General features: G+C 43.3%; 2 protein-coding genes across 2 annotated transcripts; one reads left to right on the top strand and one right to left on the bottom strand.

Moving 5' to 3' along the window:
- The first annotated feature begins 708 nt into the window (after window positions 1-708).
- Window positions 709-11,400, top strand: LOC141365621 (uncharacterized). The gene is made up of 4 exons (XM_073870105.1): window positions 709-1,516; window positions 1,603-1,789; window positions 10,795-10,916; window positions 11,080-11,400. Exons 1-4 carry the CDS (start codon window positions 764-766, stop codon window positions 11,323-11,325), a joined length of 1,308 nt encoding a protein of 435 aa, XP_073726206.1. The 5' UTR covers window positions 709-763; the 3' UTR covers window positions 11,326-11,400.
- Window positions 11,401-12,842: 1,442 nt separating this feature from the next.
- LOC129450918 (uncharacterized) lies at window positions 12,843-14,114 on the bottom strand. Its single transcript, XM_055213963.2, has 2 exons — window positions 13,326-14,114; window positions 12,843-13,236 (listed from the first exon to the last, which is right to left on the bottom strand). Exons 1-2 carry the CDS (start codon window positions 13,754-13,756, stop codon window positions 13,059-13,061), a joined length of 609 nt encoding a protein of 202 aa, XP_055069938.1. The 5' UTR covers window positions 13,757-14,114; the 3' UTR covers window positions 12,843-13,058.
- Between the last annotated feature and the right edge of the window lie 243 nt (window positions 14,115-14,357).

The raw sequence follows: 14,357 nt of genomic DNA, 5'->3' as shown, positions 1-14,357 counted from the left end.
AGAGCGTTTGTGGTTAGGTCATTGAGTTATCTAAGGACATGTTCTAAGTGTCATTTCCCTAGAACTAAAATGTGCACCCATATAACTGTATAGAAATAAATACCAGTGTGCAGAGTTATTGATCACGTGATTATTTTCCCTGACGGATTTACTCAATGTGCTGATCACAAGATATGTTCCAGAATCTGAATAATGTATAGAAAAATGTGTTTTATAAATTATGGTAGTTTTTTCATAATAATATTATTGAGATTGTAACTTCTGTCATAATTGTGTCAATTATTTTTACAGGCAGAGTTGAGTGACGTGCATGAAGATATGCCAGAATAAGAAGAAATCTTTTTTGGTGGTGTACCTCATTCAACCCCCCAGAAGCACAAAGCTGAAGCGTCTACTGCGTCATTCCAAGTGCCCTTGTCTGTACAGCTAACCAGTCCTTCACGTTCAAGTAAACCAGCGGTTGCACTGGCTCCCACATGGACAAAGCAATTGGTAAGCTAATGAATCTTCATGTTTTATACATTTTTACTGTATGATGACAATATGACCTAGATTTTTTGTGATCTGTTTCATGTCTAGTACCCACGTTCATGTGTATCTTCATCCACAATCATGTCCAGGTCTACTTAAAGAAAAAATATTGTATTTGAGGTGAGTGGCCATCTTCTGTGTTTGCTATCGATTATCCATAATGTAATTTATGGAAACCATTAAACTTTATTTACTATCAAGTCAGGTAATTATTTACTCAGAATTTTCTTGTATGTGGCACTTGTATGCCGAACCAATGCACATTTTTATTTGTCTAAAACAGGAAACACACCACATTGAAGCTACTGGCATGGATACAAGTGCAACATCAGTGTTTGATGTTAGCATGACCTCGGAGCCTGCTGTTGATCCCACAGACACCAGTTTTGTGCCATTTTCAAGCCCCTCCACCACCACCACAGGAAGTTCCTCAAGCCTCTCTGGACAACCCAGTGGATGGAAGGAGAGGAGGTGGATTGTTAATGAGTCCAAACTCATGGAACTCTTTCAGAAATGTACAACCTGTGGTGCTCCGATGTGTGACCTAAACCAGACAATTTCACATTTCGGCAGTAGAATAAATATAAATTGGCAATGTAGCAATGGTCATATAGGACAATGGGAATCATGTCCCAATATACGTGGAATGGGGGAAAATAATCTTCTCACAGCAGCTGCCACTCTCTTTACTGGATCAACATACACAGACATAGCTGACTGGGCTGGGCTTTTAAACCTGCAGTTGCCCAAGCATGCAAATTTCCACAACTTACAAGCAAGCTATCTGTTCCCAGTGATTGAGGAAGCATACACACAACAGGAGAACATAATCAAAGCAAAATTAATTTGCCAAACTGAAGACGGTGAAGGAGTGCAGCTATGTGGAGATGGCAGAAGTGACAGCCCCGGATACTCCAGCAAATACAACACGTATTCTTTCATGGACGAATCCAATAAACAGATTGTGGCGTTTGAGCTGATGCAGGTAAATTGTTAATTATTTCCACAAGTCTATGGTCAATTCTCAAACATGTTTTTAGATGTCATTGTCCATACATTTGTGCTCTCTAGGTTTCCCAGGCCTCCAGTTCTGTCGCAATGGAACCATTGGCCTTCAAGAAAGGCCTGGAGAAGATCCTGGATGAGGGCATCGATGTAAAAGTGGTCACCACAGACAGGCATCCATCCATAAGAAAAATAATGAGAGAAGAATATCCACAAATCATTCATCAATTTGATCCGTGGCATGTCGCCAAAGGTTAGTCTACTGTTAGTCTAAGCTGTAGAGCAAGAGAACAACCACAAATATTTTATCTTCATTATTGCTTGTTACCAGTTGTTCACACAGGACTTTGTAGGGGTCTGTAGAATGTGTGCTGTGCATTTCCTCTGATTTTACAAAAATTTCATGTACATGTTTCTAGAACTAAATATACCTAAATTGTAACTGATGAAATTGAAATTAATGCAAAAGAAAAAGACATGCAAAAGAAACTAAAAAACAAGTATGTATGTGTGGTGAGACGCAGTGTTGTGTGTGTATATAATGTCGAGGTTCACGCCCATTATTCATGAGCTTATGAGTGAACGTGTATATAAAGGCGTTGCTAAGGACACAGAAGGCTGCGTCATTTCTCAGCTGACTGAGGGTTCCGCTTTCCGGTGTGTCGCTGCTTTGTGGTAGAGGTATGTGTGTGGCGTTTGCGTCTGTCTGATGTAGTTTCGTTTTTAATTGTTCTTTGTTCTGGAAGGCTGGTGTCTGTTCGGTGCTCTCCCGGGTCGCATAGTGCTACTGTTTTCCATTTCATGGGGTGGTATCTCGGCATGTCTCTTTATCCATAACGCTGAGTGCGCGAGTGACTGCTGTCCTACTGCTCGGTAAGTAAATGATATTGATTTAATAACGCAAAATATCGAGACGTTCTCTAATTATGTTTATTTGGGAAATAGTGGTTAGGCTGTGAGCTGCCCGATGGGAGACGTAGTGCCTGCATTCTGGTAGGAAAACCCACTTGTTGTTCCTATAATCGGTTTACAGGTATGTTTATTTATTGTATGTGTTTGCTTTTTGATCTAGATGTAAACTAGGCAACTAATGCTCTTTCCAGTGCTGCTTTTTGCTGAGCTCTATCGCTGCATGGCTTGACGCTTCAACGCTGCTGTTTTGCTTCGCTTATTTTTCCCTTTTGTTTTGTTTGTGCCAGCTGGTGGTCGGGGGGTGCTATTGCATCTTATTTGTTACTAGCATTCGCTTGGCTACCTTGCTATTTGTTTTGCTTTTTTGGGACTGTGGCTTTAATAACAGCCTTGTTGTGCTATAAGTGCTGAATTTTGTTTCTGTAGCACATTCCAGCGTTCCTTTCCAAAGGAGTTAAGGGGCTTATCGCCTGAGTTGGGTTGGAATTGCTGCTCACAAAGCTAAGTGTCCATTTTGTGGTTTTGTATTTCTTTATTTTTTTTCTTGTTATATTTGTGTGTATTTGAACTTAAGTTTTCTTTTCATAATTTGACTTTGTGCTTTTGCTTTTGTCCATCATTCTGTTGTTTCATTTTGAATAATTGTATTTTCTTTTCTCCTCAGGAGCTGGGTGTTCCAGGGTGGCCAGGTTGTTATCGAGTGCTGTACCTCTCGTACTGATCGTGTAGTTTTCTCTTTTTTTTTGCTGTGACGTTCACTAGTGTGAGTGATTTTTGGTGCACATTTATTTTTTTGCTGTGGGTCTCTTGGAGGTCCAGCACTCGGCCTGGCCTATTGCTGGGAAATCCCAGCTCCTTGAGTTTGTTGATGTCCTCATTTCTTTGGGGCAAACTCGGCGCATGTTGCAATTTCTAACTGCCGTTTAATTGGCATTTTATTATTACTTGGCCAATTTTTAAGCTTTTGAATATTTAATAAAGTGTATATTTTCAATAAAAAAATTGTGCATTGCCATATCCACGTCTCATTGTCCGTTTTTCAGGTCAGGAGAACTGTGAACTTGTGTGTCCTGTATTAATAGGTCCCCAGACATTGATACTGGGGTGGCGTAGTCGTGTTTTGTTAAGATCAGTGATAAGTCTTTTAGTGTTATTCCCAAACCTTTCTCATGCCACATAGTGGCGTAGTCGGCAGGATAGTTTTTTTATGACCTGGTGACGGGGACGTGGATATTGGCTTGTGTGTGTGCTTTGTTTTTTTTCTCTGCCTTTTTTTTTCTTTCAGAAGCAAAACAGCAGTGTTTGAGGGTGATAACGATGCGTTGGATGGATAATTCCTCAAATTCTGGTAAGTCTTTAGTATGGAAGACGAACTTCAGGAATTACGAGACTTAGTGGCGCAGTTAAGAGCTGACAATTTACAGTTGCGACAAGAACAGGCCCTGGTTAGTTTACCAGCAACTAGTGATAATTCTTCCAGTATACCTGGGCCCTCGCAAGTTCCACCTCAACCTAGGGATGCCGGTGCTGGACTGGCCGAGCGACTTGTTTTTATTCCTAGGGATCGAAAATGTCCGAAATTTAATGGCAGGTCCGGTATTGGAATTAATGAGTGGGTTGAGGAAGTGGAGGCTTGAATGCTGGCTCGACATCTCTCAGTGGCAGATCAAGCTTTTTTTGTGTTTGATCACTTAGAGGGGGAGGCGCGAGAAGAGATTAGGTATCGACCGGCTCAGGAGCGAGAAGATCCAAATAAGGTCTTCACAGCCTTGAAGGAATTGTATGGCTGTTCTCAGTCATACATTGCGTTGCAAGAGGCTTTCTTTTCCCGAAGGCAACAAGAGGGGGAGACTTTGCTAGAATTTTCTCTGGCCCTCATGGGGCTTTTGGAAAAAGTGAAACAGCAGTCACCGAGCGTAATACCTAATTGCGAAGTACTTTTGCGAGATCAATTTGTCGAATATGTGCTTAATGCCACCCTTCGTCGTGAATTAAAACAATTGGTGCGCCGTCAGCCTAATATGACTTTATTGGATGTTCGTAGTGAGGCCATTAGGTGGGAGCGTGAGGGTGTGCCGGGGGGGGCAAGAAGTCGTAGCTATTCAGTCCCACTAGCGCAAGGTTTTCAGTATGGAGTGCAGGGTGGGTCGTCTTCACCAGGTATTCAGCAGTCTGAGATGGCTGAGCTTAGGGAGATGTTAAAATCACAGCAAGAGCAGTTAACTCAGCTTGCTAAGAACGTTGCATTGTTACACAAACCATCGCGTAATGCTCGTCCTGTTCGAAATGATTCTATTGTGTGTAGGCGATGCCAGAAACGCGGTCATTTTGCCAGGGAGTGTGATGGAGAGCGCGTTCCTTCTCGTTCTCTTCTATCTGACCGAGCAGACACCAGGGTACCAGAACATAGGCAGTCACGTTCACAGTCTATGTCGGAAAACTAGTTCCCACTGAGTTGTTGAGTCGCAGCTCAGGTGGGGACAATATAGGCTCTGATATGTTGCAAAAGGATGGGCATGTGTTAAATTTGATGTCATCCTGTCCACATTTGGTAGTCGTTATGGGTGGTGTATCTGTACCGTGCTTGGTTGACACTGGCTCGACGGTGTCTATCACAGAAAGTTGTTTTCGTGAAAATTTTGAGCCATGGGACCAAGAGCGTCTTAAGACCTGTCAGTGGTTGCAGCTCAGGGCGGCCAATGGGTTGTCTATACCTTATATAGGTTATATAGAGCTGGATGTAGAACTCTGTGGTAAACTGATTCCAAGGTGTGGTGTATTGGTTGTCCGGGATCCTCCTGGTGGCATCTGTGCCCAGGCCCCTGGTGTGTTGGGTATGAATGTTCTGGGCCGGTGCTACCAGGAGCTCTTTGGGCAGTACGGGACTTCCCTTTTTGAAACTCCCTCAGTGTCTGGTGCTTCAACTGTGGTGTTTCAGGCCTTGCAGCACTGCCATCAGGTAAGCTTGCAACCTCTTCCCGAGATGAGGGGTAATGTGAAGGTGCGTGGTCCTCGAGCAGGTCGTATACCTGGCGGGATGATTAAGTTGGTAGCCGCCACTTGTTCTGAAAAGTTTTCTAATGGTGTAGCACTTTTTGAGCCTTTGGATTCAGGACTTCCAGTGGGTTTATTAGCTTCTCCTGCACTTGTACGCGTGACCAGAGGTATAGTTTATATCCCAGTTGTCAATGTAGGGACCATTGATGCCCTTCTATTTCCTCGCCGAATGCTTGGCACACTAACTAGTGTGCAGGTTATTAGTCAGCCCCCAGGAGTCACAGAGATTGGGTCTTTATCTGGGACCATGTGTTCTATTGGCACTCAGGCAGGCGTTTCAACCATGCGAGAACTGATTAATACTGTGAATTTGTCATTGTTATCAGAGGAAGACCAGAATAAAGTCAGAGCCCTCCTCTTAAAGTACGAGGCAGTCTTTTCAACTGGTGAAGGGGATTTGGGTTGTACTGATGTTATTTCACACAATATTCCCCTTCTAGATGAGACCCCCGTTCGACAGCGGTATCGGCGCATACCTCCTTCTGATTATGAAGTGGTGCGGGCGCACATTAACCAGCAACTGGATGCACAGGTAATTCGTGAGAGCTGCAGCCCTTATGCTTCTCCAATAGTCCTGGTTAAAAAGAAGGATGGTAGTCTACATATGTGCGTGGACTACCGGCAGTTAAATGCTTAAACCAGGAAGGACGCATTTCCATTACCTCGTATAGAGGAGTCACTGGATATGTTAACTGGTGCCCGCTGGTTCTCCACTATGGATTTGGCCAGCGGGTACAACCAGGTTCCAGTTGATGAGGTGGATAAGCATAAGACTGCTTTTTGCACGCCCTTCGGACTATTTGAATGGAATAGGATGCCGTTTGGGTTGTGCAATGCTCCCAGTACATTCCAGCGGTTAATGGAGCGCTTGTTTGGTGATCAGCAGTGTCATTCACTGCTTTTGTATTTGGATGATATCATTGTGTTCTCTTCTTTTGTAGAACAGCATTTAGAGCGGTTGGAGGTTGTGCTGGGACGGTTGGAACGTGAGGGACTTAAGGCAAAGCTTGAAAAGTGTGCATTTTTACAACCAAAGGTAAGCTATCTGGGTCATGTGATCTCCTCAGAGGGGGTGGCAACTGACCCTGGCAAAATCGAGGCTGTGGCCCAGTGGCATCGGCCATCTAATGCCACAGAGTTGCGCTCGTTTCTAGGCTTTGCGAGTTACTATCGCCGTTTTGTGGAGGGGTTTGCTAAAATCACAACCCCTCTGCATAAGCTGGTAGCAGAGTTCTCTGTTGGTAAGGGGAAACTTAAGAAACTTTCTGGCAAGGTGTTTGCTGATGCTTGGAGTGCACAGTGTGAGAAGAGTTTTGAGGAGTTAAAGGCACGACTCACCTCGGCCCCTGTACTCGCATATGCTGATTTCTCGAAGCCGTTTATTTTGGAGGTGGACGCTAGCCATGGGGGATTGGGGGCAGTCCTCTCTCAAGAGCAGGAGGGACCGGTGCGCCCTATCGCGTATGCTAGTCGTAGCCTGAGGCCCACTGAGCGAAATATGACAAACTACAGCTCCATGAAGTTGGAGTTTGTAGCGCTCAAGTGGGCCATGGCAGAGAAATTTAGAGAGTACTTATTGGGCAGTCAGTGCATGGTGTATACAGATAACAATCCTCTTAGTCACCTGTCCACTGCGAAACTGGGGGCTACAGAGCAGCGGTGGGCAGCTCAGCTCGCTGCCTTTGATTTCGAGATACGCTATCGATCAGGTAGAAGTAATCGGAATGCAGACGCCCTGTCCCGCCAGAATCCTCCAGAGAGTGGGGTTATGGGGGGACTAATACCGGGGACTGCTATACCAACATCTTTGCAGCAGGCCCTGGAGATTGAACCTTCAGTGGAGGTACTTCAGTCTATGGTCACTACCGTGCCTGGTTATTCTGTGGTAGACCTAGGTTTATTGCAGGCTGCTGACCCAGTAATTTCTGAGGTTTTGCCGTTTTGGAGGCAGAAAGCATGGCCTGGAAAGGAGGAGCGCCAGCAGATGTCTCAGTTGGCTTTGACTTTGCTCCGTCAATGGGATCGCTTCGTGGAGAGGGACGGAGTACTTTATTGGCGGGTTTACTGTCCAAACTGTGGAGAGGAAGTCTTGCAGTTATTACTTCCTGCTGCTTTGCAGCTGGAGGTGTTTACCTTGTTACACCAGCAACATGGTCATCAGGGCATAGAGAGGACTACAGAATTGGTCCGAAGGCGGTGCTTCTGGCCAGGCCTTACCTCAGATGTTGCTCGTTGGTGTCAGGAATGTGACCGGTGTCAGTCTGCCAAGGACACTCAGCCATTAGCCCAGAGTTTTATGGGTCATCTGTTGGCTTCACGGCCAAATTAAATTCTTGCCATCAATTTTACAGTGTTGGAGCCATCAAGTTCAGGTGTTGAAAATGTCCTTGTTATGACTGATGTGTTTAGTAAATATACCCAGGCTGTTCCTACCCGGGACCAACGGGCTGAGACTGTGGCACACGTCTTGGTTACAGAATGGTTTTACAAGTTTGGTATCCCAGGTCGTTTGCACTCAGACCAGGGCCGTAATTTTGAATCTTCGTTGATCCGCCAGCTGTGCGACATGTATGGGGTGAAGAAGTCTCGCACCACGCCATATCATCCAGCTGGAAATGGCCAGTGCGAACGCTTCAATCGGACGCTACACAATTTATTGCGTACCCTGCCATCCTCTAGGAAAAGAGATTGGGTGGCTTGTTTGCCCCACATTCTATTCTGTTACAATACCACCCCACACCAAGCCACGGGTTAGTCACCACATTTTTTAATATTTGGGCAGGAACCACGGTTACCAGTGGATTTCTTGCTAGGTAGGGTGCAGGAACCAGTGGTAAGCAGTGTGCACGATTGGGTGCAGGAACATCAAACCAGGTTACAGGTGGCATTTGAGGGTGCCAGAGAACGGTTGGAGTCTGCTGCGAATAAACGTAAGGTGAAGTATGATCAGTGTGTTCGCGATGCACCGCTTCAGGAAGGGCAGTTAGTATATCTGCGTCACTGTGGCCATAAAGGCCGACATAAGATCCAGGACATTTGGAGTCCAGTAGTGTATCAGGTAGTGCGAGCACCGACGGGTGGTGGTGCGGTGTATTCTATCGCACCAGTGGAAGATTTGAGTAAGGTGACCACTGTACATCGGTCATTGCTCAAGAGTAGAGTGCAGAAAGATCCTCCTGGCCGCATACCCGTGGAGGAGACGCCAGAATCTCTGGAATTGTCGTGGTGTGAAAAGGATGAGATGGATTTGGGCGTGATGCCCGTGCGAGATCAGAATGGGCATAGGGAGACTGAGGTTTTGGTTTTACCAAAGCAACCTCTTCCCTCGTTGGTACGTGAGTCTTCGGACTCTGTGGTATCAGAGGTGGATGCGTCTGAGGTATGCCCTGTAGTTATATCTGTTCCTCCACCCGTAGAACAGGCAGAGGTCTCTGCAGTTGTACCACGACGAACTGGTCGGGTAACGGCTGGTTACCATTCCAACCTTCATCATCTTCCTCATATGGTAGGAGCCTCTATATCCCCTCAGGTGGTGTCTAATGTTGTAACAGCCATTTTTAGACCTTGGGATTGAGTTTATTTTATTGTTCGCTGGGTCGGCGACACAAAAATGGGGGATAGATTGTGGTGAGACGCAGTGTTGTGTGTGTATATAATGTCGAGGTTCACGCCCATTATTGATGAGCTTATGAGTGAACGTGTATATAAAGGCGTTGCTAAGGACACAGAAGGCTGCGTCATTTCTCAGCTGACTGAGGGTTCCGCTTTCCGGTGTGTCGCTGCTTTGTGGTAGAGGTATGTGTGTGGCGTTTGCGTCTGTCTGATGTAGTTTCGTTTTTAATTGTTCTTTGTTCTGGAAGGCTGGTGTCTGTTCGGTGCTCTCCCGGGTCGCATAGTGCTACTGTTTTCCATTTCATGGGGTGGTATCTCGGCATGTCTCTTTATCCATAACGCTGAGTGCGCGAGTGACTGCTGTCCTACTGCTCGGTAAGTAAATGATATTGATTTAATAACGCAAAATATCGAGACGTTCTCTAATTATGTTTATTTGGGAAATAGTGGTTAGGCTGTGAGCTGCCCGATGGGAGACGTAGTGCCTGCATTCTGGTAGGAAAACCTACTTGTTGTTCCTATAATCGGTTTACAGGTATGTTTATTTATTGTATGTGTTTGCTTTTTGATCTAGATGTAAACTAGGCAACTAATGCTCTTTCCAGTGCTGCTTTTTGCTGAGCTCTATCGCTGCATGGCTTGACGCTTCAACGCTGCTGTTTTGCTTCACTTATTTTTCCCTTTTGTTTTGTTTGTGCCAGCTGGTGGTCGGGGGGTGCTATTGCATCTTATCTGTTACTAGCATTCGCTTGGCTACCTTGCTATTTGTTTTGCTTTTTTGTGACTGTGGCTTTAATATCAGCCTTGTTGTGCTATTAGTGCTGAACTTTGTTTCTGTAGCACATTCCAGCGTTCCTTTCCAAAGGAGTTAAGGGGCTTATCGCCTGAGTTGGGTTGGAATTGCTGCTCACAAAGCTAAGTGTCCATTTTGTGGTTTTGTATTTCTTTATTTTTTTTCTTGTTATATTTGTGTGTATTTGAACTTAAGTTTTCTTTTCATAATTTGACTTTGTGCTTTTGCTTTTGTCCATCATTCTGTTGTTTCATTTTGAATAATTGTATTTTCTTTTCTCCTCAGGAGCTGGGTGTTCCAGGGTGGCCAGGTTGTTATCGAGTGCTGTACCTCTCGTACTGATCGTGTAGTTTTCTCTTTTTTTTGCTGTGACGTTCACTAGTGTGAGTGATTTTTGGTGCACATTTATTTTTTTGCTGTGGGTCTCTTGGAGGTCCAGCACTCGGCCTGGCCTATTGCTGGGAAATCCCAGCTCCTTGAGTTTGTTGATGTCCTCATTTCTTTGGGGCAAACTCGGCGCATGTTGCAATTTCTAACTGCCGTTTAATTGGCATTTTATTATTACTTGGCCAATTTTTAAGCTTTTGAATATTTAATAAAGTGTATATTTTCAATAAAAAAATTGTGCATTGCCATATCCACGTCTCATTGTCCATTTTTCAGGTCAGGAGAACTGTGAACTTGTGTGTCCTGTATTAATAGGTCCCCAGACATTGATACTGGGGTGGCGTAGTCGTGTTTTGTTAAGATCAGTGATAAGTCTTTTAGTGTTATTCCCAAACCTTTCTCATGCCACATATGTAATAAATATAGCTCAAATTTTGCGTCACCGTAGTCTATGCAATGAATGGGATTACCACTTATAATTTTTTATCATTTTTCAGGATTAAAAAAAAAATTGGTTGCAGCATCCAACAGAAAGGAGAACAAGGATCTTGCTACTTGGGTCAGGAGTGTAAGTAACCACATGTGGTGGAGCTGTTGCACCTCCAAAGGAGATCCAAAGGTACCCAAGCATACTGAATCAACTCATAAAAATGTTATTCTTGGTTATTACGTTCATCAAATGCTATATGCAGGTTTAAATGCACAGCAAATTTTTGGTCTTCAACATGGAAGACAACTGTATTGTATTACAGATGGTTGAAAGTGTGCCTCTTTGTTGTCAGGAGCTGCTCAGACTATGGATGTCTCTCCAACACCACGTCACTGGGGTCCATCACTGGGAAGAAAATGGAACGGAATACAGATGTTTCCATAATGACTTGTCAGCAGAGGAACAAAGAACGAAGAGGTGGCTAAAAGTGAATTCCCCTGCCTTCAAAGCTCTTCAAGCAATGATTATGGACAAGCGTCTTCTAAAAGACCTACAACAGATGACACTGTTCAAACACACCGGTATGTGTATCACATAAGTTGGACATGTATAATAGTAATATGGTTCAAGTCATGTCTGTCTCAGTGAAAATGGGTTCTGGGAAAGTATTTCGCCATAGGTATGGTATTGGGGGGGGGTATAACACCAGACTTGACCAATATTACTATGCATCCCATTCATGACACGGTGCTTTCAATAAACGCACAACTTATCATGCTCGTTTTTACATTGAAAATAATTTTCCACAATGTTGGAAAATTCCACAATGCCCTTTTGAAGTACTGTCCAAAGCGACTTCATTTTCAATACCCTTCAATGAAGGCACGCACTATGGTAGCCATTATGGATCACAATGAGAATCACTCCACAAAGCGGGAACAGGCAACAACAGCAGCTGGTGGGTACTAAAGGAATCCAAATTACTGTAATTGCACTGTTTTCACCTCTTGATGTGGCATCTATACATGAACGTGATCTTCACATAAGTGATGGTACAAATATGACTGACTACTATTAAAATAGTCATAACATGTGTAATTTCTTCAAAAATATAAAATGATAAATTTACAATAATTACGGCCCATTTGTTCATACCATTTTTGATTTCAGGCCAAAAAAGACACAATGTTGTCTTTCAAAAGCAGTCGAAGCAGTGGATTGCTAAACCAATCTATGTAAAGACGACTCAAAAATTCAGAGATGACCTCATAGACAGAGTGATCCAAAGAAGACTTCAGAAGAGTCAGAGATTCATCAGCCCATATCAAAGTACCTCGCCTAGCTGCCAACATTGCATTGCTACCAAAGCCCAGCAAAGAGGAGGTCATACAATCACACACATCAAGATTCAAAGGTCCATCGGCGACATTGTAACCCTAGTTTACAGCTGACATGAAAGGTAACCTGTGCCATTGAAAAACCACAGGAGGGGACTTATACTGACATAGTAAGTGTAGAAGGCACATGTGAGTTATTGTACTATTATTAAGGACATTTTTTTGGTTTTTATATTGTGTTTTTTTTTTACATTTTTCCAACTACGTGACTTTGAAGTACACTTACAAAACACATTTTTCCCTGGAGAACACATCGTCTATCGTATGGTAATAATTTTATTTGAAAAAAGTTGTCAGTTAGTGCAGCAATTTCAAAACTGTCTTATTGATATATTGTGAAATAAATAACATTTTACCCACTTTGTGACTTAACTGATGTTTGAATAAATTTGACCAAAAATATTTTGCACGGACAACACATGGTCTATTATGTTTACTATGACTTTTTAATTTTTATTATTCCCAACTATTGCAATAATATGAAGGTTATTTTTATTATTTATATATTGTGAATTAAATTGTATTCTCTTTTTTTTTTAAATTAACTTACATTTGATTACATTTACAAAAAAACAATATTTGCCAGGATAACACATGGCCTATCATATTTACTATGGGATTAAATTGAAAAAAGAAAAAACTTTCCAGAATGTTGCATGACTGATTATATCAGAAGCCATTTGATTTAGCAACCAATGTAAAATTATCACAATAGATGTTTTAGGTTCAAATATTTATTTATAAACATCAAATATAGGAAACAAAATTGAACACAAATGATAATATTATATACAAACAGAAAATGAAAAATATACAGTTAGTCTACTATTTTGACGTAAGCTGCATTTCAATTGGCCCACAGATGTATGTGAAACGTGCAAACATACTCTGGATCTGAACGCAGGGCCCAGGACAATGCCCAGTTACAGTAGGTTTACAAATCCATTGCCTCATGTACTTGAAATCCAACATAGACACCGGACTCAGAAGGATATCTTTGTCGTATAGCCCCGACCACACACGATGGCAGTGGTTTCCGATGCCCTCTGCCCAAAGTTTCGCCCTGTAGGGCCCATTCCAGTACTATACGGTAGGACACCAACCTGTTTTGACTGATAAGACATCGATAGAATAAGTACATACATTTATTTATGAAAACATGATACATAGGCATATTTCGATGGTTTCAGATAGCACTTACTCTGAGGATAGCTTGCCATCTGGTCCACTCGGCGTGGGACGTTTCTTCCAATTGACTTTGTCACGTTGAAAGAAAAAGTTGACTACTGCTGGGTGAATCATTGCTGCAAAGGCGTCGCTTGCCGCGACACAGGCGATGTGTCCAGGGTCTTCTGGATATACATTGACCCCCACCATTGATGGCCACACCTGGTCCCATTCTAAACAGCACAGGCTCTCAATTTCAGTCGGCATCTGTCCGCAACAGTCACACTTGCACCACCAATTGCTGTTTGCCCGTGTTCTTTCGCCGGCTCCGGTCTGTTCTGGTTCAGATCTTTCTTCCCTCTCACGGTCCATAGCAGCTAGTTCCTCCTCTGTGTACTCGGGTTCAAACAGATATGGCTCTGGGTCTGCTACAAAGCAGTCGCCATCGTCTATAAGGTCAGTCATTGCAAATGATCTCTTGCTGTTTGCTACTATCAAGCACAGGTGGAAGTAAAAGTCACGTTTGTTCTATAGACAAAAATGAGAGGGGGAGCGGATTCATCTTCTTCTCGTTAAATGGCGAATAACTCATGAGGATCATTATCGCCACCTGCCGTGCTGGATGGTAAATTATAGAAGGGTGATAAGGGGAGCGGATGTTTCAGGCGTGACATAACTTGCTCCGCCGGTACGAAGTACTCCGACAGTGCTATTACGCCATACAATATAGTTACCCATTTAAATGTGCTTAGAAAAGCGCTACGTTTTATTTCGTGCCACCAAACTTCCTCGTATAACTACTCGTCTTAAATAGGAAAAACGTTGATGTGTTTGGTCACTTCTAACTTTATATCTTTTTGGTACCATTGAATGAATGGGGCTAAGCTAAATGCTAACAGAGTGTCGCGGCGCGCTCCAGCGCCTGCGTGCACGCACACAGATGATAGAGGGATGTATCAACAGTACTTAGTTAAGGTAATAACATATTTTAATATTGAAAATGAGTAGACTATTCCTTTAATTATGACATTGGCAATCGAGAGTTGTTGGCCGTCAAACTTGCACT

This window comes from Misgurnus anguillicaudatus, chromosome 8, assembly GCF_027580225.2.
Source record: "Misgurnus anguillicaudatus chromosome 8, ASM2758022v2, whole genome shotgun sequence".
Classification (NCBI taxonomy): domain Eukaryota; kingdom Metazoa; phylum Chordata; class Actinopteri; order Cypriniformes; family Cobitidae; genus Misgurnus; species Misgurnus anguillicaudatus.
Note: the sequence above shows the minus strand (reverse complement) of the source record. Positions and strands in the feature narration are given on the sequence as shown.